This window comes from Neodiprion pinetum, chromosome 1 (genome assembly GCF_021155775.2).
Source record: "Neodiprion pinetum isolate iyNeoPine1 chromosome 1, iyNeoPine1.2, whole genome shotgun sequence".
Classification (NCBI taxonomy): Eukaryota; Metazoa; Arthropoda; class Insecta; order Hymenoptera; family Diprionidae; genus Neodiprion; species Neodiprion pinetum.
The window spans coordinates 38680703-38704182 of NC_060232.1; the positions used below are offsets into that span (position 1 = coordinate 38680703).

At 39.6% G+C, this 23480-nt stretch overlaps 5 protein-coding genes across 8 annotated transcripts; 1 reads left to right on the forward strand and 4 right to left on the reverse strand.

Moving 5' to 3' along the window:
* The first annotated feature begins 136 nt into the window (after positions 1-136).
* LOC124210720 (Phosphatidylinositol glycan anchor biosynthesis class K) lies at positions 137-3994 on the forward strand. Its single transcript, XM_046608992.1, has 4 exons — positions 137-328; positions 702-1295; positions 3379-3489; positions 3699-3994. Exons 1-4 carry the CDS (start codon positions 266-268, stop codon positions 3933-3935), a joined length of 1005 nt encoding a protein of 334 aa, XP_046464948.1. The 5' UTR covers positions 137-265; the 3' UTR covers positions 3936-3994.
* Positions 3995-8363: 4369 nt separating this feature from the next.
* Positions 8364-10769, reverse strand: LOC124224855 (glucose dehydrogenase [FAD, quinone]-like). The gene is made up of 7 exons (XM_046637057.1): positions 10628-10769; positions 10372-10500; positions 10156-10297; positions 9743-10082; positions 9174-9621; positions 8699-9069; positions 8364-8559 (listed from the first exon to the last, which is right to left on the reverse strand). The coding sequence occupies exons 1-7, from the start codon at positions 10767-10769 to the stop codon at positions 8464-8466; spliced, it is 1668 nt and encodes a 555-aa protein (XP_046493013.1). The 3' UTR covers positions 8364-8463.
* Positions 10770-11789: 1020 nt separating this feature from the next.
* On the reverse strand, positions 11790-14114 carry LOC124222830 (acidic mammalian chitinase-like). Its single transcript, XM_046634632.2, has 4 exons — positions 13883-14114; positions 12873-13543; positions 12483-12775; positions 11790-12118 (listed from the first exon to the last, which is right to left on the reverse strand). The coding sequence occupies exons 1-4, from the start codon at positions 13947-13949 to the stop codon at positions 11908-11910; spliced, it is 1242 nt and encodes a 413-aa protein (XP_046490588.1). The 5' UTR covers positions 13950-14114; the 3' UTR covers positions 11790-11907.
* A 729-nt stretch (positions 14115-14843) lies between these two features.
* Positions 14844-18313, reverse strand: LOC124224104 (probable chitinase 2). 2 transcript variants are annotated; one of them, XM_069136179.1, is made up of 6 exons: positions 17969-18313; positions 17762-17881; positions 16447-16514; positions 15531-16201; positions 15156-15448; positions 14844-15076 (listed from the first exon to the last, which is right to left on the reverse strand). In XM_069136179.1, exons 3-6 carry the CDS (start codon positions 16511-16513, stop codon positions 14932-14934), a joined length of 1176 nt encoding a protein of 391 aa, XP_068992280.1. In that variant the 5' UTR covers position 16514; positions 17762-17881; positions 17969-18313; the 3' UTR covers positions 14844-14931. The 2 variants fall into 2 exon arrangements, with proteins under 2 accessions (XP_068992280.1, XP_046492564.1); XM_046636608.2 differs by lacking the exon at positions 17762-17881.
* A 1215-nt stretch (positions 18314-19528) lies between these two features.
* Positions 19529-22566, reverse strand: LOC124224662 (acidic mammalian chitinase-like). 3 transcript variants are annotated; one of them, XM_046636746.2, is made up of 5 exons: positions 22408-22566; positions 21217-21323; positions 20319-20989; positions 19944-20236; positions 19529-19864 (listed from the first exon to the last, which is right to left on the reverse strand). In XM_046636746.2, exons 2-5 carry the CDS (start codon positions 21281-21283, stop codon positions 19723-19725), a joined length of 1173 nt encoding a protein of 390 aa, XP_046492702.1. In that variant the 5' UTR covers positions 21284-21323; positions 22408-22566; the 3' UTR covers positions 19529-19722. The 3 variants fall into 3 exon arrangements, with proteins under 3 accessions (XP_046492702.1, XP_046492890.1, XP_046492796.1); XM_046636934.2 differs by having other exon boundaries at positions 21217-21284; positions 22408-22525; XM_046636840.2 differs by lacking the exon at positions 22408-22566 and adding an exon at positions 21479-21611.
* Positions 22567-23480: the final 914 nt, after the last annotated feature.

A 23480-nucleotide genomic window follows, 5' to 3' on the forward strand; every position in this document is an offset into this window, starting at 1 on the left:
CCGCGTAAGTGCACATGGTTGCCACTCTGCAGGCGTTAATTGGCCGCGCCTAAGATACCGCAACCTTACATACACCGGTGCAATCGAAACACGCAGATTCGAGATAACAACTCTTCGATACCGGGAATCGAAATCTCGCACGCTGTCAGTTACAACATTTCGTGCGGCAAACAACGCGCACCTGACCAAGTGAAATACGCGACGAAACATGAGAATTGAAATGTGTGATATTTGTCTATAATACAATACACAGAAAATAGTAAACATGCGATCTTGGGTGATACTTTTCACCCTCTCCACGTGTGTCTTATCCGCGTTTTCACTCGAGGTAAGATGAACAACACACAACTCGTATGGTTACAGGTCAAGCTTTAGGTTAGGGTCAACAAGCTTCAATGCCAAATTTCTTTTACTGTCAGGGCTTGAATTTATTCATGTAAATGTTCTGAGGTACGCCTCATGCTTGTCATTTCTACCGCGTCAAAATCCGATTTCATAATCAACGAATAACCGAATGATTCAAACGCAGACAAAGTTATAGGTTATAATTTTTTCCCTGCGACGCGAACATCGCCCAAAATCAACAACGATGCCGCTGTTATAAACTAAACTAATTTCTGTATCATTTTGTTGCACGGGATGGTAAGATCTTTGAACCTACCATGTCAGAAAAGTGGTGAATGTAAATGGAACTGTTTCAGGCAACAGAAACTGGACACTCGAACAATTGGGCGGTGTTAGTAGACACGTCGAGATTCTGGTTTAACTATCGACACGTAGCCAATGTCCTGTCGATATACCGAAGCGTGAAGCGTCTCGGCATACCGGATTCTCAGATAATATTAATGATAGCCGATGACATGGCGTGTAACCCGAGAAATCCTCGGCCTGCTACTGTTTTTAACAACGCGAAGCAGCACATAAACGTTTACGGCGACGACGTAGAGGTCGATTACAGGGGCTATGAAGTCACCGTGGAAAATTTTGTCAGGTTACTGACAGGCAGGCTTCCGCCTGAGACCCCTAGATCTAAAAAACTCCTCACCGACGAAGGGTCAAACATTTTAATATATCTTACTGGCCACGGTGGAGACGGATTTCTCAAATTTCAAGACTCTGAAGAGATAACCAGTCAGGAATTGGGAGATGCCTTAGAACAAATGTGGCAGAAGAGGAGATACCACGAAATTTTATTTGTCGTCGATACCTGCCAAGCGAGTTCTATGTACGAAAAATTTTACTCGCCTAACATATTAGCCGTGGCGTCCAGTTTGGTCGGAGAAGACTCCTTGTCGGTAAGTATTTAGTTCTAAATTTAAACCATACTTTGATTAGAGTTTTTCAATGTTTTGCAATGTTTTTTTATTGTCATTTGAGCGCAGCTATTAATGACGCGTGTGAAGTTAGCATATCATTTCTCAGCATATCAAAAATTAGATGGAGTTCTATTTGCATCCAACCAAGTTTTATAGTTCCTGATAGTTTTCAACAATAGTTCTGATCGTTTATTACAAAAAAACGAAAGTTGAAAAAATGATATGCTAACTTCGCATAGCATATCACTATTTCGACACTTACTTCTGTTGGACTTTTTAGTATTCGGTGAGTTCTATAGTTCTATAAACAAAACTCGAGGAGTTCTGTCAGAAAAACCATGGAAATTTGTTTTTTTCTATTTAAAAAATTTATAAACCATATTTTGAATGTACGATCATGATATGCAGAAGCTTTTACGGGAGTTCCAGGCTTTGATAATTTTTGACATTGTAGTATTTGTGTTTGTAAACAATCTTCCGAAGAGTTCCGGCCCTTGAGCATCGCTGAATAGAATTATAAAAAATTATCAACTTTTGTGATATGCTGTCGCTTCTACGTGAGTTCTATGCTTTCATCACGATTTTAATGCCAGAAGGTCGTATAATTTTTTTTTTTCGGTTCGTTCAGTAATCCATGAATACTTATAAATCAACTGAAACTGTAAAATTCGAAATCTTTCAAGTTTCAATGGATCTATGTATATTTATGACTTTTCAGGCGAATCCAGAAAAAAAAAAAATTATACGATCTTCCAACGTTAGTAACGCGATGTATTGTTAGACAATTCTGACAGAACTCCTCGAGTTTTGTTTATAGAATTATAGAGCTCACCGAATACCAAAAAATCCAACAGAAGTAAGTGTTTTTTTTTTTGTAATAAATGAGCAAAGCTATTGTTGAAAACTATCATGAACTACAGAACTCAGTTGGATGCAAATAGAGCTCCATCTAATTTTTGATATGCTGAGAAATGATATGCTAACTTCATACACATCTATTAATGCTATTCTTGCCTTTTACCCCCTCATCTTTGGCTCTGGACTGTTTAATTATTTAACATCGATTCGACTTTGAACGGAAATTTGTAAACCATTGAATTTGATTCCCCATGGCTATGCCATAATAATGCTGGATTATTTTTCGAAATTTCTGACTTGCAGCATGCGTACAAATTAAAAATAGGGCCTCTCAGTTTTTGCACAACATTAAATACGACATGTATTCTGTCTTTTTCGTTTTTTATCGCTAAATTTAAATTTCAACAGATTTGAAGATCTGAAGTAAATATGTATTTCAATTTCAATTTGCTGAAATTTAAAAACCCGCCTTGTGTAACTTCTAATTTAAAACATAAGATTTATGAGTCTCGGTTGATTTAAACAACACGGAATTATTGTATCTTGGCTCGTGCGAGATCAAAGGTGGCTGTCTGACGGGAAGATTTTATCTTATACTTCCAAGTTGACTTAAATATAACAAGAAATTGGTTCGCGAAATAAACTATCATACGTACAAAGCATACCACTAAAACAAATATGAAAAAATTATCTTCAAACTCCTTCTACCACTTTACTTTTTCTCTCTTTTAACCAACAATTTTATGGTCTAAAATCATTTAGAATTTATACTTTCAATAAAATATAAGTTCAAGAAATTGCTAAGCATAAATAGGCAATGTCATTCGTAAATCTTCTATTTCATCGTGATTAACTCAATTAAAAAAATAAAAAAAAATGAAATAAAAACAGATATTTGATGATTATTTAGTATGCGACGACACCAGCCGCACTAAACTTTCAGTTCGCGGAGAGATCAATTCAGCTTTAACGATTACTTTAAATAAACCAAAATACATCGCGCCACTCACAATCAGTCATGCTTATCGCTGACTGTTGAAAAGAAGCATTTTTTATTTCATTTTCTGATCAAATTCGGAGGCTTCATCGTAATGATTCATGTAATGGTATCGTTAACGAAATCCGGTCTTTTCCCTCTTACCGCAGAGATATCATTTACGCGGTTAAACGACTGTCCCTATTCATAAATATATCTTCTTTCCAGCATCACGTCGATCCGGCAATCGGAGTTTACATAATCGATCGTTACACCTATTACGCATTGGACTTTCTGGAAACGGTAGAACCTTCGAGTTCTAAAACGCTGAGCGAATTCGTGAGTATAAATAATTCTTAGCTCGATATGTCCGCGAAAAATGAACAAACATTTTATTATCGAAACGAGAACGTTCGTCAGTTACACTGGAAAAACCCCAGAGGAAGAAAAACATTTTATTATTAAACTGAATCCCGGTTAATCGCGGTTCAATTGAATTCTCAAAACGTCTGTCTATCTCCTAACCATTTATAATTTTTTCCCCGCAGCTAAAGGTGTGTCCGAAAAGATTTTGCATATCAACTGTCGGTGTGAGAAAAGACCTCTTCAGAAGGGATCCAAAGAACGTGCCGGTCACCGACTTTTTCGGATCTCTCAGACCCGTCGAGTTGACTACGAGCACCGTAAACGTCAGTCCGGTTCAACTGAACAATACTAATTCGCCAAAGAAACCTGTGATCAAGTACAAATACGTCGATCAATTTCCCGACTTGTCGTACGTATAGTGTAGATAAATAATTGATCGCCGACTATAAGCGATAAATAATATAAAAACTGTACCGTACATTTGTTTGTGTGTGTTTTTTTTTTATTTTATTTTTTTTTCTAACCTCTGTTTCGTTCGTTCTACTTCCGACCTTGATCCTGAGCTGCACTATATATCTTTATCATTGTCACATGTCCAAATACGTATGTATTTTTAATCGATCAATCACCAAAATCAGCCTTCACCTAGTCTTCACTGTTCATGAATGGTCGTTGTACATAAGTAATCATGAATGCATCTGTGTACATCGTACAACGTTATTCAATCGGCGATGACGTTTGGTTTACGTTCCTTATCAGCTATTAGCGCTGATTATTCGTCGTCTGTTCATCCGCGTGAACCAACACTTACGCGGTACAACGACAAAAATAACGATAAGTAACGAACGTGGTCCAAACGAATCGTAGATTTTTCCTTGACGAAGAAAGATAACTATAAGTCACGTCAAACGTGGTTGAAAAACAGTCGCTTCAGTCAGCGATAAGATTCGTGACATTTAAATTTTTCCGCTTTGCTACTTTTCCGGTTGCGATCGGAGCCAATTATGGATAGATGAGTGACTTGTGATAAGTTATGATCGAAGGATCGGTGTAGATATTATATTTCGTTTCCGCTTTATGAAGTATTTTTTTCTTATACGTATCCGAAAATTTCGTCTCTAATTGCTTTGCAACGAATTTCGAACAATAATTTATGTTACGTTTAGTCCGAAATAATCTGTACCAATTTCGTGTGACGAAATACGATTGAATTTCCTACGTCATGCAACATGTTAGAGCTGTATATGAATATCACGAAAAGCCTTATGTCTTTATACGGAGAAGCGTTTACTATCAGTAGAAAAAATAATTTCTCGAAAGAAAGGCTGACATGATTGATTCCTCTTATTTTTCCGTTCCCGATCACGAAAAAGATACGTGTGGAAATAGTCCCCCCCAACATTGGTACACATCCATACACCTACACGTGTAAACGATAAAAGTCACGCAAGCTTTGACGCAATCATTATTTCTAGTAATTTCAATTGCGTTGTATCCTAAGGTCAGTTAGCTATCGTACGAGGAAAAAACAAATGCCCAGATCGTATAAGTAATTATATAAAGTCATGAACAAATCTTAAAGGCCGCCTCGTAAACATTTTCTGATGTCATCGCTGGATACTCGGTATATATTCGGTAATTCTATCTAGACGATTCGATAGCAAACTTTCTGCGGTAAAACACTTTTTACGATTACTTTCTTGCTGTATGCACGATACTGAAATAGGAAGTTCGAAGGTGGAAACGAAGATTACGAATCTCGTATAGATTGAACTGAAAATGTGATGCGATGTGAGTGGATTAGGAGTTTATTCATTTTTGAATTGTATTTTTTGTAGCTAATCTATTTAAACTGACGAAAACTTGAAAAAATGAGTTTCGAATTTCAAGGAAATCGACAAGTCGAAATATACGTGAATCATTTTGGCTGAAGATAAATAAATATTCTGCTTGTTTTTCCTCCCGTTGAATTAAAGTTTTCCTATTATCAGATTGGTCACGGTCAGTTAGCCCTGACCGTTCGACCCTGCTGTATTAGGTCAAGAAGCGCGGGTATACCGAGTACTGAGCGAATGATGATTCTTCGTAATTAAGGTGATAACGAAAAAACTGGAATATATATAAGCGTGACATCTCGTCGAGAAGAGCCAGTAACGACTCTACAAAAATTCCGTACACATCTTAATCGCATATATAATATACGTTGTTGTACGAATTCCCGTGATTCAAATAATTTTCGTCCAGTTCGAGAAGGACAATTCTTGATCTAATAAGCTGCGTATACAAGTTTTCCAAACAAATCGTAGGGCAACTTATCGTCAGGATATTGACGCTTCTCTGAAATCAAATTCGTGCAGAATATTTCAGCTAAGAGTTCAAAAAAATTCAACGGTGAGTAAAAATCATCATTCAATAAATCTGATAATTTCTAAACAATCTCAAGAATTCTTGGATAAGATTTAAAAGAAAATCTTTAACTTTTCACATCGGTGGGTGAATTTTGATAAGTCTGAAATTTGTGAAAACATATTTTTTTTTTTAAATTCATATTTCTGAGCAGAGTTTCCGCTCTCCGCTTGTTCACCTTTTGAAGGGAATACGAATTGAAAATTCCCGCGTCGTTTGCAGGTTGAAAATGAAGGCGGGAATTTCAACGGTATGTTTGACTCTGTTCGCCCTGGTTAACGTGGCATGGTCTTTGCCTCTGTCGGGGAACCAGGACTTTATACCTGCGAACATCGTCGCCAAAGAATCGATGCCCATATATCATCCGATGGAACCGGCGAACTACATTTTCGCACGAGAACCGTACCTCTCACGTCCGGTGTGCTTGAAGGAGGGATACTTCCGGGATCCTTACAATTGCGGCAAGTTTTACAAATGCGAAGCAGCCAAAGCCGTGCCAAACGCGCTCTACTGCCAACAGGGATTCAGTTTTAATACGGAAACGAATTGGTGCGACTATCCGGAATACGTAAAATGCTAGCGGAACATTTATTCTTATACGTATGTATAGGTATAACGTGTGCGCATGTGCGATATGCTGCAAAGATTGTAGAACAAATCACTTTTTGTACGTCGATGCAGCTTGACATATCTCTTCGAGCCTCTCTGTCGACGACGGCTGATGAGAATTCCTGTATTCTTTTAACGTAAGACTTACATGTGTAATCTTTTTTAAATTATTTCAATAAACAGTATAAATTATTTTTGTTAAACGTATGATATTCCTTCACATTCCCTCGACAATCTTGTTAGTCTCGTTTTTCATATCACAGAGTCACGATTATTCTTAAATCAATACGATTTTTCTTCGTAGTATCATTCATATTTTATTTCGTTTCATCGGTAAATACTTTGTTCTATAATATCTATCACCAGAGGCCAAATTGAGACGCTTCCCGGTCCCAACAACTTCGCGTAACTTGCGTTTTCGGTAAGGCTTTTGCGGCTGAAAAACCCATTGTTGATTAACAATTCGACGCTAAGTCATTGCCCATTCAATCAACGCTAGATTCATTCGAATTTTTTATTCTATTTGTCCTGATCATGACAACCTTCGTAGCAGTTTCGTCTTGTGTTTGGATTAAGCACTAGGCTATCTATGTCCAGTGTACCACTAAACTTTATCACGCTGTAGATAACATTTACAACACATTATTTTTTTTTTGCTATCGTTTATGTTTCGAGTAGTTGGGTAATTGCTTGACGAATTGCACAGTAGAGACTCTATTTCGATGAGTAAAATTTGTTAAACTACAATGTTTCCGATAATCAATTTTTTCCGCTACCCTTAAAGATTTTAACGTAAGACCAAAGGTCAGTATTATATCCCATTGTTGATCTCACTTGCGAATCTATTTACAACTAATCGTTCGTAAGACGAAAGATAAGTAGCGCATTTTCAATATAGTTTTGTGTTAAGGCGTGACTACTTACACTTTTCAAAATGAGCTAGCGTAAGCTTACTCATTGTCAGCCATAGCGTGTAAAACTCAGTGAATATCCGCATGCTTGCGACTGATAATAAGTCAAAAATCGCAAGTGAACCTCGTAAAACGAAAATGAGATTCAGGCGTGAATAAACTTGTTTGTCCGGTGATTATCGCCTCATGAGAAACCCGTTTCCCTGGACGACACACGATGTATTTCATGCCTAATCGTAAGCGGTCCTTAATTTCAATTCTCAACTTCTCTTGTGGTCACACGATTTCCTTGCACCAAATTCTCACTAGTGCAGATTACAAATACACGTTAAGTCACACGCGAGCTTTTTTGCAAGGATATTATTATAAACGTGGTAATAGAGATTGAGATAAGTACGAAAACGTGACTTGTTTCAATTCTTTCCTCTTTTTCAAATAATCGATTCATTTTTTATAAATTAAGCTTCAATCTTATACCCAATCTGAAAAGGAAGCGATATTTGTTTTACGGTGTAGATTAAATTAAAAAGAGCATCAAATTCAATTTCATCGTGTGAAATTGATTAGCTTTGATCACGCAATTGAGCGCATTCGCGAAACAAAATGAGTAAACAACCAATGAATGAAAAAGCGTAAATGTGACTAATAAAAAACATTGAACTGCAGCGCAGATTAAGTATAGCTTGCGGAAGATGGCTTTATATTCAACGGTGCACGTCTCGATTTTTGATGACTAATCTTCGCCGTCAGAGTTAAAACATGTAAGCAAAATCAAGCAAGGGTGATGCAGTTTTACTGTAAAATATCGGAACTCATTTTTTTGTTCAGTTATAACTTGAAACTGAGTGAATTTTTGTAGTAGTTGTCTCCTGTACACGTGAATATTCCCGCATGACGTGTGGGTTATTAAAAACGTAGTTAATTGATGAAAATATATATATTTTTTTTTTCAATTTCAGTAACTATTTTTACATCCTTCGGTACTGCGGACAAGTTACATTATACCGTATTATGAAAAATATTACATTGCATCTGTATAATTCCAATCTTGCTTGATCATGTGCGCAGCTCGTTCTCCAATCATGACGCAAGTTGATCCAATATTAGCACTAGTCACCTGAAAGTAAAGTTATGCCACTGTCATTCATAGGTCTGTCAACGAACTTCATAAATGATTAGCAGGGCTCGTAGACGAGGTATACCTATTTCGTCTTGAAATCAAAGAATGAATCGAAGTACGTCGTCTGGGTACTTACCTGCGGCATAATAGAAGCGTCCGCCACGCGTAGTCCCTGTATTCCGTAGACTCGAAGCCGAGGGTCAACAACAGCAAGTAGGTCCGACGATGGGCCCATTTTGCAAGAGCCTGCGATGTGAAATTCCCCAGAAGCACTGTAATGAACTGCGCACTCCCAGTATTCCGTGCTAGCAAAAGTGTAATTTGAGCAGACCTCGAGAGGTGTTGCGGTAAAAGTCGTGTTGTAGGCTTTCAAGGCCGTTGTATTGACCAATTCCAGTGAATACTCGATGGCTTTGACAACCCCAGAAACGTCGTCAGGATCGCAGAGATAGTTTACCCAGATTGAAGGATGCTCAAAAGGATCCGATGAAGCCAGACTGATTCTTCCTGGAACACAAAATATCTGCAGTTGATTTACGGGCTTGTAGCTCTCTTTTCCTAAATTATGCGTTGGAGAGTATAGTTGCGAGAATTCAGGAAGTCAGGAGTACCTCTGCATTTCGGATGCTCGTAACCGGCCCAAAAATTGATTTCGCGTTGACCGTCGCCTATCCAATCGGCTACGCAAGCGGCAGTATAACCGTAGCCGTATATATGAATATCCGGAAGGTCGGGTGTAGTAATTCCGGATGGTAGGGCGCCGATTACTTGACCAAGTTCGGTGCTGGACATCGGTCCAGTCTGGAAGCCGATGTACTCAGCAAGAGCAGCCCAATTGTTATAGACATCAAGCTCATTGATGGTCAACGTAATCGGGAATAATAAATGATCATGGAAATTCATGCCGACGCCAGGTAAATCGTGAACCACGTCGATTCCCATGGATTTTAAATCTTCTTCCGGCTCAACTCCAGAGAGGAGTAGAAGATGAGGAGACTCAACGGCACCTGCGGAGAGGATGACTTCCTTGGATGCGTTTACCGTGTACAATTTCTCGTCCTGGGGAAAATATATCGAGATCAGTCGACTTGCATTGATGACGTTTGAAATAAAGAAACCATACGTGGATAAATTAATTAATTTCAATTCCCTGGCCTAACATTGGCATTGGCATTATCACTTTGTAATATTCAACGCCGACTGCTTGTCCATTCTCGATTACGACCCTCGTGCAGGTGGAGTTGAGAGTGATGTGGAGATTTGTGCGGTTTCTGATTGGTCGCAGATAAGCCGCGGCGCTACTGCGTCTCGCACCGTGGTGGGTCATTGTTTGGAATACAGCGAAGCCAATACTATCATTTCCATTGAGGTCATTGCTGACGCCGAAGCCCGCCTCTTCGGCCGCCTCGAGTATTGCATTTGCAAAAGGTGGTTTGGACGGAAGTCTTTCGACAAAAAGCGGTCCATCCGTGCCGTGATACTCTCGACCAACACTCGATATCAGCATTATTTTCGGACATCTTAAAAAATGGCAAGACTTCATCCCACGACCATCCCTCGTTACCCATTGCAGCCCATTCATCGAATATGTACGGGCTTCCGCGCATGTATACCATATCGTTGTGCATCATGCTTCCACCGAGAGCTTTGGCTGCAGAGATCAGACAACTACCATTCGAACTGAGACAGGCGTGGCTCTCGTTTGTCGACTGGTATCCCCACTCGATAGATGATTCTATCAAAATGAGATTCACAGATTTTTTGAACTTCTTAGCGAAACAGGATTTTTGGATGTGCTGGTACACCTACCGGATATTAGGAAAGAAAGACCAGGAACCGATGCACCTACTGGTTCCTCCGGGCCCGCCTCAACAAGCAGAACCTTCCAGGACGAATTTTCACTGAGTCTTGCAGCAACGACAGAACCGGCTGCTCCACCTGTGAACGAAATAAGTACAGGAGATTGCACTCGTATTCTCCTTACCTTGTACAACTCGCGAAGGATCGATGCGTATCGAAATCCTTCCTGTTATATGAACAGTCCTTAGTTTATAAAGTATCTCACCCCCCACTACGATGAAGTCATACTCGGCATCCGGAGTATGGATAGGTGTGATGCGTTCGCAGGTTTGAGCGATTTCTTGTTTCCTACCCACAAATGTCTCTAGAATCGACAGAAAGAGATCGTAGGAGGTGTCATTACACATACTGGCCAGGCTCGGACCCGGAAAGCTCGCATTGCAGGTATCCGGCGAAGTGTAGTTGTACTCCGTCCCTATAACAGACGAGTCTAGTTGCAAGTACACGAGAATTTTCGAGAATACCAATAATCAATATACATCAAATTGATCAGATTACACCACAATATAAATTTCATTCGGTGCACCGATTATTTTCAGACGAATTATTTGCGATGAAACAACAAACTGTCACGGATCAGGTTTTGTGTATAAATTCCAACTCTTAACATGCAGTAGTAATGCGACTAGTATTGTAATTATATGAAACAGTTCTCGAACGTTTCTGAAATATTTCATGTAAATATCCCTGATATGTTATCGAAATGTTTTGAATGTGAAGATATTTCTACCATATTTTTATAATGTTGCAGTGAAATATAACATCAACCTGTTCCGATCTAAGATTTTTGAAATGTTTCAAAAATATTTTAAAATTAATAAAGTTGGATCCAAAATTTTCTGAATCTGAAATTCAACACAGTGGCCCGAATTCAAAGTACAGCGTCGTTTTCACTAACACATTTGATGATAGATTCTTACACGCGATATTCATGAAAATCACAGAAAAAAATTGTATCAGCGGAATTATAAAATATTGCCGCATGTTGAAAGTAACGAATGAGTATGAGAAATCATGTTTTTATAGTTGACCAAGCTCAGGTTGCAGCTCCGACGGAATTGACGAACATGTAAGTGTACTTTATAGTATAGAAAAAAGGATTTGATATCACCACACGCATAGGTATTTCATTAGGATTTTTCAAAATTACGACGAATAACTTTACTTTGATATAGTTTGTTCTAGTGAGGGATGAATGAATTATAAAACTGACAATTATCGAATTCCTATCTTCGCCTTGATTACAAATCATTGCCTGTGGACTTTATCGGGAAGCTCAAGATCAGAATTATATTTAATAGCAGATACAATTTGTAGAAGAGCCTGCAATCGGATACGAAAGCTATAAATGAGTTACAAGTTGTAAGTAAATTCTTAAACCATCGCAATTCAACGACATTTTTATTTATTAATCTGTTAAACCTATATATCATTGCATACGCGTGTTCAAATGTCACTTTTATGATTCTAATAACGAGAACTGTTCTAGTCTGATTCATCGCTTGAATCTTCGTCAGACTTACTGCTGGAGCTGCTGGAGCTCCTGGAGCTATCCTCGTTGATTATTTTATTGAGAGTTTTAACAAGAGGGTATTTCTCCCCGTAGAGACCTCGAAAGTCATCCAAGTCCATGGCCCAAACCGAGACGCCACCCAGTCCCAAAGACTTGACATAATTTGCTTTTTCTGTGAGGCTTCTGTAGGTGGAAAACTCAGTGATCAGTGATCAGTGATCAATTGATCATTCGTCGATTATTAATTTATCGCCCAGTCATCGCCTGTTCAACCAACCATATAACCATTAAAATTCTGGTGTCTTGACTACCGCCTTGACAACTTCGACAACAGTCTCGTTTTGGTTTTGGATTAAGTACAATGTGTGTGTTGCTCAACAGAATCACACTGTTACGAATAATCTGAGAACATCAACCGCGGTCTTTAAAATTCCACCATTTATCGCTCCGTAATAACGAATCTCATATTATTCGATCAAAGACTGTTGTTTTAGATGCCCGAGATAGACAAACGACCAGTCTCTAGATACCCGTGAGCACTACTTACTTGACATTGTCATATGTGACCCACTGGTCACCACTGTAAGCATAAGGCACCCGCTGCTCCTCATCGAAAACGACAGTCCAGTTTCCCTCAGCCTCATTTTTGAGGATTTCGTAGTAGGCCAGTGTTCCATTTTCCTGGGTGTACGGACCTGCATTACCAACTCCAGATACAGGTGATCCAGGTGCGTGTACAGAAGAATCTACCAGTGTCCAGGTTTTTCCATACATGGCTGTACCAACCAATACCTTTTCAGATGGTGCCCCCTGATCCAGCCAATAATGTATCGATGCATTCTAAGATCACAATAATTGTGTTAGTTAGCAATTACTCTAACGCTGGAAGGTTTTGTCTGTATTCATAACGGGCATTGCTGTTACCACGCAGACTTACAATATTGAGAGTTTGCTCGAATGTCGTATTTTCTCTTCTCGCGGCATAGAGAGGCGTGTTGTGCCCAGTGAAGTTATCCCAGGAACCATGGAAGTCGTATTCCATGATATTGACAATGTCGAGGTACTTCGAGATCCCTGGAATATCGTACGAGATACTTGCTGTGCCTTCGGAGGCACCCAAGGCCGCGCTCAAGATCAGATCATACTCGTCAAAAAGTGCGCGAAGTTCCTGAAGAAGAAGAACGAAATTCTCGACATCCGTTTTGGCACCGCCACGTTGAGCCGGATACTCCCAGTCGCAGTCGAGACCGCTAAAATTGTAATTGAGCACGAATTCGAGTGCGTTTTTTGCGAACGTTGACCGCAGTGTGGAGTTGCTAACCACCGTGGAAAAATTCGTGGATCCCTGGCTCCATCCACCAATTGACACTAGGGTTTTCAATTCAGCGTTCTGATCCCGGAGGGCGTTGAATTCCTCGAACCCACCTAATCCACCGTCTGTGGAGAGGTCTCTGTACTCGTCCAACACCTGGACTTCGCCATTCGGGGTGATGCCAACGAACGCGTAGGCCATGTGAGTGCAGAGAGTTGGATCTATATCCGATACATTGAATCCTCCCTTGCCGGGTCGGTAGAATGACCAGCTTCCAAAGTAGCAGAATACTTTATCTGTGATCATCAAAAATGGTATTTCAATGCATTTCTTTTGTTATACATCCAGAGGATGATCACTTATGATGTCTATCATAAAATTTCCAACGCCACACTTTTTATTTTTATTTTTTTGCTAACTTTACAGCCACTTAGCGTATCGGACAATCAAAATTCGTTAAATGACAGAGTTTTTAGTGATTTGTGTTTCTCGCAACCCCTATAGCTTCTAAAGTAATGTGAAAGTTCAGCATTATATCCAATGGTTTATTTTCGATGCGAATCTACGTACAACTAATTACTTGTTAGAGGAACAAAACATGCTTAGGTACACGTATAATTTACCCATATACTTACAGTCATGGGAATGTGCAGAAGTGAATCCGCTCAGCCATAGCAAGAAATATGTAGTGAACACCCACATATTTGCAAGTAATAATGAATCAAATCTCACTGTAATGAACTCAGTACATTGGGAACGATATTCGATCGTGAGTAGTCTAACACAGGTTTCAAAATATTCATATTTATACTGCCCCCTTAAAGTTACATTCGTCCGCTGATTATATCTGAATACTCACAAACCTGCGTATCTGTCGCGTAAATGTTTATCGCCACGTAAATTGTACGGAAAGTGTTTTCCTGCACGATAGTCCTTGAATCCAACTGTCAACACTTGCGGTTGCACGATTTTCGTGATTAAAATTCCGGCTAACGCAAATATCAAATTATGAATGCTCGCGGTTTTAGTCACGCGCAAGCTCTTCCGCAGATATCAATACAGCATAAACTTGTAAATATTTTATATTAGTACATGCAATAAGTATACTTCGCATTCCAACGTTACTGAGTTGGATACTTATCTGTTTTCAAATACTCGATTTATTTTATATACTCTCGCAAAACGTAAAGCTTACTGCATCGATTAAACCTACAATTGGAAGAGCATTGAACTCACGTTCACTGTTTACATCTGTTGCATTCACAAGTACAAAACAAATAAATGAAGGACGTGATCATGGTTTATAAAATACGTTGAAGTATGACGGACAGATGATTTCTTCAAAGCAGCTCTGCTATTCCTGCATTCAATCTCCGATAGCGCACGTCTTGAGTTTGAAATTACCAAACTTTGCGTTTCAATTAAAACATATATGAACCAAATGAATGACGATAATGCAGTCACAGCCTAAAGTTATAATTCGTTCCAGTTAACCTAAAACCTGCGAACATTCGAAGTGAGAATCACTCACGCTTTCGCTCTATTGAAAGACTTTTAATATGCTGTAACCTATGATCATATTAAATGTCACTGGGATAATCGAGACTCGGACTTAATTTATTCAGAGCCTGTACATGAAGTTAGTACTTTAAATTAGAACCGCTGTTATTCTTGACACGGGAGATCAAACTCGAAGCACGTGGTTCAGAGCGTTGAGAAGAGGATACTTGTCTCCGCAGATGCCCCGAAAATCGTCAGTTTCAATGCTCCAAACCATGGCGCCTCCGAGCCTCATCTTTTTGACGTATTTTGCCTTTTCTGTCATACTCCTGCGGTTTCGAAAGTCACAATGGGACATAAATGTGATGGTAAGTAATTTGGAGCTACAATCGACGATCAAATACTCACTTGACGTTGTCGTAGCTGACCCACTGATTGCCGTTGTGGGCATAAGGCACCCGCTGCTGCTCGTCCCAAGCTGTAGTCCACGTGGGCTTTACCTCTTGTTCGCAGATCTCGTTGTATCCCAGCATTCCGCGTTGCCTGGTATACGGACCTGCTGTGCCAGGCCCAGAAGCCTCAGATCCAGGCACGTTTTTGGCGAAATTCGAAAGAGTGAAGGTCCTCCCGTAAAGAGCTGTTCCCAGGACAAGTTTTTCGGCTGGTGCGCCCTGGCTGAGCCAGTAATGCACCGATGCATTCTGGGCTCACGGCATTTGGAGTGGTTAGTCAAGAGTCAAGCATCAATGGAGGTCGGTAGAAGAAGTGTCGGTGGATACTCACGACGTTAAGACCTCGAGCAGTTGCTGTCGTCTCTCGCGTTGCTGGATAGAGAGGAGCATTGTGACCAGTGACGGGATCCCAGGAACCATGGAAGTCGTAGGTCATGATGTTGATGAAGTGAAGGTACTTCGAGATTTTCGGAATGTCGTATGATAAGCTGGCAGAGATTTTGGCTGCGGCAACAGCCGCGGTCAAGATAAGATGATGCTCGTCAAACCGAGCCCGAAGTTCCTTCAAGAGGAGAACAAAGTTTCTGACGTCCGCCGGGGTGCCACCTCGCTGATTTGGATATTCCCAGTCGATGTCGAGGCCGTCGAATCCGTATTTGAGTACAAAATTTACCGCGTTGTCAGCAAAATGTGACCGTAGAGCCGGCTTCCCAGCGACTCTGGAATACTTCTCAGAGCCTTCGTTCCAACCCCCGATTGCCACGAGAGTTTTGATTCCTTGATGCCGCTCCCGCAAGGCGTTGAATTTCTGGAAGCCAGCTTTGCCCCCGTTGTCGGGTAAGTCGGCCCACGGATCCAACACCTTGACTTCGCCCGCTTCTGTGATTCCAACGAACGTGTAAATCATGTGGGTGCAGAGGCTCGGGTCCAGGTTCGATATCTCGATTTTTCCATTTCCAGGACGGTAAACCGCCCAACTTCCAAAGTAGCAGACTATTTTATCTACGTAGGTAAAAAATTCTCTGTTAACACTCATGGTTCCGAGAATAGCAAAAAATTGTCTTGTTCTACAGACTTTTCAATGTTACATTCAAAGTATGACAAAATGTCAATACTACCTTTTCTATGAATTTATATCCTCCGTTTCAATGTAAAAATATGTGTATTCTATTGATTTTCCATTACAGACAACTCAAAAAAACTAATCAACCAACTCAAATCACTCGTACGTTCAGATACGAACTTACCAGGTTCAGTTTTAACTACAGTGAGCCAGCTGAGTCCCAGGATGCAAAATGCGATGAGCAGCCGCATTCTGTAAGTGATAATGTTGATTTGTTGATACGAAAAATAAAAATACGATACTGAAATTGCAAAAAAACCGATTTGTCACAATAAATCTAGCAAACTGCAATTTACAATGACAATAAACAATTGTTCGCAACACGAAACGTGCCTGAGTGAACCGTTGTGATGGCTTTCATTTTTCTGACACTACCACATGTGCACACGTACAAGTGAATTTCGCATGATGAATTCTCAAAGACGGGAGCATACTTTTCAAATGTTTTGTGCCGAAATGATTCCTTATTCAAAATTGTTGTGGGTGAAATAGCAGTGGGATATTACAGTTAAATCGAAAGTAACGAAATAAATTATTATAAAATATTCCGTCAACAGCTGATACACGTATTCTCTATACACACACTCTCAACGTCCACGTGGCTACAATGGCTACGGCTGAAACGCCTGCGATAGCATTTTGGTTGTTTAACGATTCACAGCACTTAGATACTACTAGAATTTACTTCACCCACAACAAAACAGCAGCTCGAATAGGTTAATTGCAACACCGTTGTTGGTTAATCTCTATTTACTGATATTTGACGACGCGAAAATTCAGTGATAAAAGATGGTGCCACCGTTAACTTTTCGGCTCGGCGTTGAGCTGTGCTGAAATATCCAGGCATTTGAACAAAACATGTGAAACTATTTATATTTATTATAATTTGCCAGATCGTCGTATTGGCCATATGAAATGCATATGAATTTTGAATAACTCGTGAGGAAAACGATACGTAATTTGCGCGTGTAACCTAAAACTTATCATTGTTTACCTCTGACGAAAATCTCCACCGACATATAATTGAAAAGCGACAATGAGATTCATTGACAAATTATTCTCAAGTACATTATTCGTTATTCTGCTTTCGACTTCAGATAGAATGTTATTGTTAGACTCGCCGTCAAATGTTTGGGGATACATATTTTAGCTCCAATATTACGAAAATAAAGTTTGAATCGTGGAATATGTTACCTAGTGGAAGAAAAACTGGTTAAGCCTAGGTTACTGCAGTTATAGTTTGTAAATCTAATCATAAAATTTAATCTTATGCATATTAATAAACAAATCAACATTTGTGACGTAGTATTCCGAAACGCGACAGAAAAAATTATGTCGGTTGTGATTGAGCTAGGATTGTACGACAGGATCTTTAAAGCGACTTCACAACTTAGTTGGTATGCTGAAAGTTTTCTGTATAATGTAGAAATAGTCTTTACCTGACAAGTTTATATAAGAAGGATCTTGGATATGTAGGTCATCAAAACAACAATATAGTTTGCATGAACGTTTCGACCCTAATTTCGGGTCATCCTCAGGACGGTTTAATTAAATTTTTTCTATTGACAAACAGAAACCTTATTTATACAACTTGCTGATAGGCGAAGGTGCAAATGAAACAACTTGAAAAATTGATGATAACTAACCTTATAAGCGAAACACCGTCACACACGATTCACTTCACTCGAATGGTAAATATATTATATACAAACTTCCCACACGTATGATGTATATTTTGGAACACATCCAAAGCACATCTCTTGTTCAGATAGGACGCCAAAGTTGACGTTCTAGAAAACGTTACGGTTATATATAAACGTGGTATGATGTCCACCTCTTTCTCCCTTCCCATTAACAAAGAGATTCATAATACGAGTATACGAATCAAAGTTAAATTGTTATGGAGTTACTGCGTAGCTGGATTTAACCGACATCGCCCTGCGTGTATCCTGGCAGCCGGAAAAAGCCAGATACAACGACCGACCGCACAATGCACAGTTAGTCATGCATTCTCTAAATTTAAGCTCATACATGGAAACAAAGATAGAAACATATTTTACTTGAACATTCAAGCAGCCGTCGATGATCACAAGGACGGTGAGTGCTGCGGTTTTTGACACTGCTTTGTTTTGATCACAGCAGTCCAGTAAAATTTACATATTAAATTTAGTGACCGTGAGACCCAGCAGGTTTCACATCTTGTATCTATACGATGTGATCATTATAATTCAGCTCGGGTGCAATTAGGTAGGAGACGTCATTACGAAACTCATTTTCGGCATACAATGCGCGAAAATATTCGAAATCTTTTGTTGAGTATCGAACTATGGTTGGGAATTCATGTCGATGAGCTATTCGAACTTTTTTTTATTTATCGGGTGTTCTCACGTACGTGAATTTAATCTCGAATGGTGGTGAAGAAAAACAGCTTTGTTATCCTTCCGTCTACGAATATTGATTTTGGTATTTGAATTTATTACTTTTTAACTCAAATTGAACACGCCGTGCTCAAAGTATGAAAAATATAATGTGAGAATTCTAATGAAACATATCGTATTAATTATACAAAAAAAAATTTCATAATACACGTGCACGTATTTGACAAAAACGTGAGTTAACTTTTTTGAATACAACTTATCGCTGGCATTAACTTAAATTGATGGAAAATCTAACACTGGCATCGATCATGAGCTCTGAACGCAATATTAAAGTGCTATGGGTACATGATTAAGGCGAGCTATTCTAATCAAACAGACAGTTTTGTAGCATTAAAGACTTATTGAAATAATAATTTTCTTTAGATTTTGCGATGGGTTCGTATGATGATCACTTTGATATTGAACTACAACATTTTCAACGACCCATTTTTCGTTTTTTCTCTTTCGAATAGCTAGACAGCCACTTGGCCAATTGCATACAAGAGAACATATTCTGATAGTCAAATATTAAACTGCAAAGTTCCAAATAATTCATTCTTTTCTCTTAGTTTTAAAGCTTCTAAGGTGAAAGAAAAGTAAAGCCTAATATCCAATGATTGAATTTGGGTGCAAATCTTTCAACAATTAATTAATTCATATTGTGATTTAAAATCAAATGACGGTGATACGGTCTCAGAGATATATTTTTTTTGAGTTATTCTGAAACTAAGTAACTTTCGAGGTTAGAATTTACCGCTAAATTGGAAGAAAATAAAAACAGTACAGCACTCTGTTTTGTAAAGGGATTTTTATTTATCGTAACCTATATTACACATTGATGAACAGCACTTAAATTGTTGAGACTCGGACCTATTCTACTCGGGTTCAATACATAGAAGTTGTACTCTTGGTTAGAATCATTGGTACTCCTGGCATGAAAAGTTTAACACGAAGACCTTAAAAAATTGAACTACGGAACTATCCTAACGAAGCACGTGATTGAGGGCGTTGAGAAGAGGATATTTGTTTCCACAGATGCCCCGAAAATCGTCAGTTTCAATGCTCCAAACCATGGCGCCTCCGAGCCCCATCGCCTTGGCGTAATTTGCCTTTTCCGTGATGCTTCTGCGGTTGCGAAAGTCACAGTAGAACGTGAATGTGAAGGTAAGTGATTTGAAGCTACAATTAACGATCAAATACTCACTTGACGTTGTCGTAGCTGACCCACTGATTGCCGTTGTGGGCATAAGGCACCTGCTGCTGCTCGTCCCAATCCGTAGTCCAGGTGGTCTTCACCTGTTGTTCACAGATCTCATTGTACCCCAGCATCCCGCGTTCTCCGGTATACGGACCTGCTGCGCCCGGCCCAGAAGCCGCGGATCCAGGCGTGTTTCGGGCGGAATTCGAAAGAGTGAAGGTCCGTCCGTAAAGAGCTGTTCCCAGGACAAGTTTTTTGGCTGGTGCGCCCTGACTGAGCCAGTAATGCACCGATGCATTCTGGGCTCACGGCATTTGGAGTGGTTAGTCAAGAGTCGAGCATCAATGGAGGACAGTAAAAGAAGTGTCGGTGGATACTCACGACGTTAAGACCTCGAGCAGTTGCTGTCGTCTCTCGCGTTGCTGGATAGAGAGGAGCATTGTGACCAGTGACGGAATCCCAGGAACCATGGAAGTCGTAGGTCATGATGTTGATGAAGTCGAGATACTTGGAGATTGATGGAATGTTGTACGACAAGCTGGCGGAGTTTTCCGTCGCGGCAACAGCCGCGGTCAAGATAAGACGGTGCTCGTCAAACCGAACTCGAAGTTCCTTCAAGAGGAGAACGAAGTTCTCGACATCCGCCGGGATGCCGCCTCGCTGATTTGGGTATTCCCAGTCAAAGTCGAGGCCGTCGAATCCGTATTTGAGTACAAATTCCAACGCGTTGTCCGCAAAGTGTGCCCGCAGAGCCGGCTTCGCAGCGACCCTTGAATACTTGTCAGAGCCTTGGTTCCAACCTCCAATTGCTACGAGAGTTTTCATTCCTGGATTACGCTCCCGCAGGGCGTTAAATTTCTGGAAGCCTGCTCTACCCCAGTTGTCGGATAAGTCGGCCCATGGATCCAACACAGCGACTTCACCCGCTTCCGTGATTCCAACGAACGTGTAAATCATGTGGGTGCAGAGGCTCGGGTCTAGATCCGAAATCTCGATCTTTCCATTTCCCGATCGGTAAATCGCCCAACTTCCAAAGTAGCAGACTATTTTATCTATGTAGGTGAAAAATTCTCTCTTAATATACACTCTTCTCAAAATAGAAACAATTACTCTTGTTCTACAGAATTTTCCACGTTGAATATATCAACACAATCTCGTCACCGATTACAATTTTTCATCTAAGTGGAAAAAACCGTGTCGTTGAGCGATCTTCGCTTTAAATGACTAAAGTGATGAACTCAATTCAAACCTCTCGTGTACTTATAACGTAAGAACTTACTCTGTTCACTTTCAGCCACGCTAAGCCAGCTAAGTCCCAGTATGCAAGATGCGATGAGTAGCCGCATTCTGTGATTGACAAAACTGAATGAAAGATCTGGAGTCAGCCTGTTGAAAGAACCGTTATAAAAAAATTATCTGTCAAAGAGTGTATTTCGCGCGCGATACAAGTTCAAAATGTATATCGGTAAAATCTCTTCAGTTAAAAGTCAGTTATAGATTGGAGCCCCAATGGCGTAACACTTCACTGTAGCGATACGTACAGAATCGCACTGAGTTCGCAATCAAGTGTGTAAACTCCGGCTGATTATCCGAGTCAACGTATGGTAAATCTCTGATACATGATTGATCAGTCGCGTTCTTCGACTCACTTACAATCAGTTGATTTCGAACGGTGACCAATCACATAGTATTACTACACCTACCCATTCACCATACGTGTTATCAATGTACGTGTATACCTCCCCTTACTTCTTTTAAGTTCAATACAGCCGATAAAAACATGCGAAGTTAACCCGATAACAAACAGTATGTACATAACGACATCCTATGGTGACTAATATGTATGTGTATTACATACAAACGACACGTCGCAATACTGATTACGCGAATGATATTGTAGGAAAATATGTTTGCGAGTCATCACTCCTGCCTTCATGAGAAGTAACAATGTAACCACATCCACCGGTTTGTTTAAAAAACCTGACCTAATTATCTGGTCAATTTGTAAGTCGATCCGGTTATTCTCAAAATGCAGACACGATCTTGAGGCAAACCCGAAATCTGCTGACCCGTTTTTTCACTCTTTCTGTACTTGTGGACGATTTTAGTGACTTTCGATATCGTCGGACGAACGTTGACGGAATAACTCAAAATGCCCGGATCCTGGTACGGATAAGTAACGAATACCGTATGCTAGCCATCCTTTACTAACTTCTATTAACGAACTGAATCACTTATCGTGTGAAAATATTTGCAGAGATGTAGAAAAAGTTTACCTCTGCATAGGATAAAAAAGATAATAATACCAGTTATCTGCAAGACGAATCACTTCGATATCTGACAAAAGTATTTCACGCGTTGCGAAAATACGTCATTGACACTGCAGAAACTGCTTTGTCACAATTAGTTAACCGAATCTGTTCAACTCAAACTTGCGATTGGCAACGTTACCGTGCCTGAGTTTACTTACCCTTTAATTTATGAATGATTTCTTTAATGTGTACTTCACCGAAATTAACGGTTAGTATAAATAAACTGTGTCTTCTTCCAAATGGCGTATATCGCGTGCACAGATTGGACACTGAAATTGACGCTCTGGAAAACGATGCTGTTATATATGTACACGATTTATGATGTTCACCTCCTTCTTCGTTCGCATTAGCAAGGAAATGTGTAGCAGTACGATTTCACAACAAGTTATTGTGTTTTTATCGGGTTTACCCCCGATGTCATCCTGCATGTTCTTAATAAACGGTAAATGTTGTGAAAAGAATACTTATAAACACCGCAGATCGCTTTTTTCAACTTGTTGTTTACCGTACGTGTGAATTTAATGGAAAGATGTTGCTGTTCGAAATTCAAAATTGAAACCCAGACGTGAGGTTGAGCAACGTTTTTACGATTGCATATAACAATAGATTTTCATATCAACTTGAAACGCGTGAAAAATTCTGTTTATAGACTTGCGAAATATTGTCACATGATTAACATTGCATATCAATTTGCGAAACCGACTGCATGTTTATTATCGTGGAAGCTCAGGATGCGGCTTCGATGAAATAAAGTGGAAATTAAGATCAATGTAATCGTTCTTTATAGCGTTGAAATACCGATTTCGCATTAACACAGAATAATAACGATAATAATAATAAACATTATTTATTATAATTTTGTTTGTAAACAAGGGAGTAAGGAGACAAGTAAACTAGGTTCGCAATCGCAATAGAAATACCCTGTACAGATATGGATATTCAATTGGTATTTTTTAACGACGCAACTATTAATAATGTAATACTATTTCAGGGTGATTGAATATGCGATGCCGATAATAAAATTCCTGTCTTCGTTATCGATTAATCTGAGAAACTAACAAACGGCTTATCGACTTTTTCGAACAGATTCAGTGATGATAGCATCGTATTCACTGGAAATCTATGTCTCTAGTCTTTCCTAGGAAGTTTAAGAATTAGATTCACTAAAAGACGTAATTTCTCGAAGAGGCAATCGTACCTGATGGTCATGAAGGATATGAGTTGTCAATTG